The sequence below is a fragment of the Aplysia californica genome, unplaced genomic scaffold (genome assembly GCF_000002075.1).
Source record: "Aplysia californica isolate F4 #8 unplaced genomic scaffold, AplCal3.0 scaffold00234, whole genome shotgun sequence".
Classification (NCBI taxonomy): Eukaryota; Metazoa; Mollusca; class Gastropoda; order Aplysiida; family Aplysiidae; genus Aplysia; species Aplysia californica.
Window position 1 is genome coordinate 1006998 of NW_004797504.1, and position 2249 is coordinate 1009246.

Below are 2249 nucleotides of genomic sequence, written 5' to 3' on the forward strand. Positions count from 1 at the left end.
CTACTCCTTGGCTCCTTCTTACTGCTGTCTTTCTGCAATACCCCTGATCTTCTGGTAGGAAGGATCTACACCTGGCCTTCTCCGAAGAGGGTGAAAAACCTCGGAGGGCCCATGTGCAAGTTGCGCACGTTTAAGATCCCTTAGTGGTCTAAATCGATGGGAGTAGGCTTTGGCCGCCACCCGGGCAAAATTCAAAATTTTCTACCAACTGAAAATATTAGGTGTGTCCCGCGCGCTCATATGACCTTATGCAGTTGCGAGCGCCGTAAAACACTTACCCAAAAAAATTTTTTTAAAGGAAGAACAAACTGAATTGCTCGAATAAGCAAGTACCCCACTTTGATAAAGGTTGGCGCTATGGATGAACAACACACGGGTCACGTCCATCTGACTGTGTGGAGAGCGACTAGAGCATGTTGCGGTTATCGCAGCCGATAGGATGTCAGGCGCGCGCTAATTACTACAGGCTGACCTGGCGATCGGTTCTGGTGACAGATCTGAAGATCCTGCGTCATCCAGTTAATTAGCACGCTTACAGTTGGGAGGGAAAAGAAAGAGGATTGGGCTGTCGAAGAGGGGGAGAGAGAGAGAGAGAGAGAGAGAGAGAGAGAGTACGGTCCCTGTGATTTGGAGGTGGGGATGGTGATAAATAGATCCATCACACCAGCAGGAGGACCAAAAAATGTGTGAAATGGTAAGGTTAATTAAGAGGTTGGACTTCCGAATTTAACGTCTATCTCTGATAGAACCACTCTAAATAGGAAACATTTGTGTGTAAAGTGTCTTTCCCAGAAACACAAATTCGAATCGAGATGAGCTTCGAAACCCCGAATCTGCAGCCTCACGTTTGCGAGTCCGGTAGCCCAACCATCAGGCTACAGGCGCCACCATCAACAAGAAATGCAACCTCTTGAGTAATGGAATAACTCTCGTGAATGATTTAAAGTAATACATGTTATAATGCTTGTTTGGGTACAGAGGAGCACATCGACAAAATAATGAACATTTTAGTGCTGAGAAAAGGTAAGACAAACAGACATACAGAAACAACAGAGGGAAAGTAAAGAAGTAGGGACTACCAATACCAGTAGTGCCCTCCAAACACCCGCTAAATGAAATAAAGAAATTTTACTTTATGGAGAAATCCGTCAAATATTTGTGTCATCACCTCCCTCCCCAGGCAAAGGCCCTAGTATCTGGGACACATTCGCCCACAACAACCGACTGGACAATGGCGATACCGGTGACGTGGCCTGTGACAGCTACCACTTGTACATGGAGGACGTGCGCATGCTCAAACAGCTGGGGGTCAGTAAAAACCATAGGCTTCATTCATTCATTCATTCATTCATTCATTCATTCATTCATTCATTTATTCATTCATTCTTTTGTTTGTTCGTTAGTTCATTCATTCGTTCATTCATTCATTCATTCATTCATTCATTCTAGGTTGTGTAAGCCTAGACTGCGCACTCTGACGTAATTCTAGTTCACCACGGAGGGCGTCAATTGATTCCAATTACTTTTGGGATCAAATGAAGGGCGAAGAGGCAAAGATTGTGGTCGGACTCGACTAAAGCGAGACTGGTGTTTTGTACCACATCACAGTTTTTAACCAGGACAAATAGTGGCTAGTCTAGCACATGATAATTCGATTCTATGGAGCAAATAGTTTTGGAATATTTTTATTCTAACATTACCCATCGTTTGTCGTAGTTTTATGTGTTTACTGAAGAAGAAGCCCATGGCTGGAGAGGGCAGGGACAGACAAGTGTGGCGTCGACTGCTCTCTGCCTTGTGTACCTGACGATACAGGGAGAGAGAAATGATCCATTTATTCATTCATTCCTTTGATCGTTCGTTCATTTGTTCATTCATTCATTCATTCATTCATTCATTCATTCATTCATTCATTCATCTATTCGCCCTTTGGTTTGTTGTGTATCACCAGGTGAACTTTTACCGTTTCTCCATCGCCTGGACTCGGGTGATGGCTGACGGGACACCTGCTACCACCAACCAGGCCGGCATTGACTACTACAACAAACTGATAGACGCACTTATAGCTGCTGGGATCACTCCCGTGGTGACTCTCTACCACTGGGACTTGCCACAGGCCTTGGAGGTGTGTGTGTGTGTGTGTGTGTGTGTGTGTGTGTATATGTGTGTGTGTGTCTGTCTGTGTGTGTTCGTGTGTGTGTGTGTGTGCGTGTGCGTGTGTGTGTGTGCGTGTGTGTGTGTGTGTGTGT

General features: G+C 45.1%; 1 protein-coding gene across 1 annotated transcript in view; it reads left to right on the forward strand.

The window, feature by feature from the left end:
* Positions 1 to 2249, forward strand: part of LOC101862875 (lactase-phlorizin hydrolase) — a gene marked incomplete at its 5' end in the record, with an annotated part of 20142 nt that overhangs the window by 7631 nt on the left and 10262 nt on the right. The window contains 2 exon segments of the mRNA XM_035970202.1: positions 1181 to 1308; positions 1952 to 2125. Coding sequence (XP_035826095.1) covers positions 1181 to 1308; positions 1952 to 2125 — 302 coding nt within the window.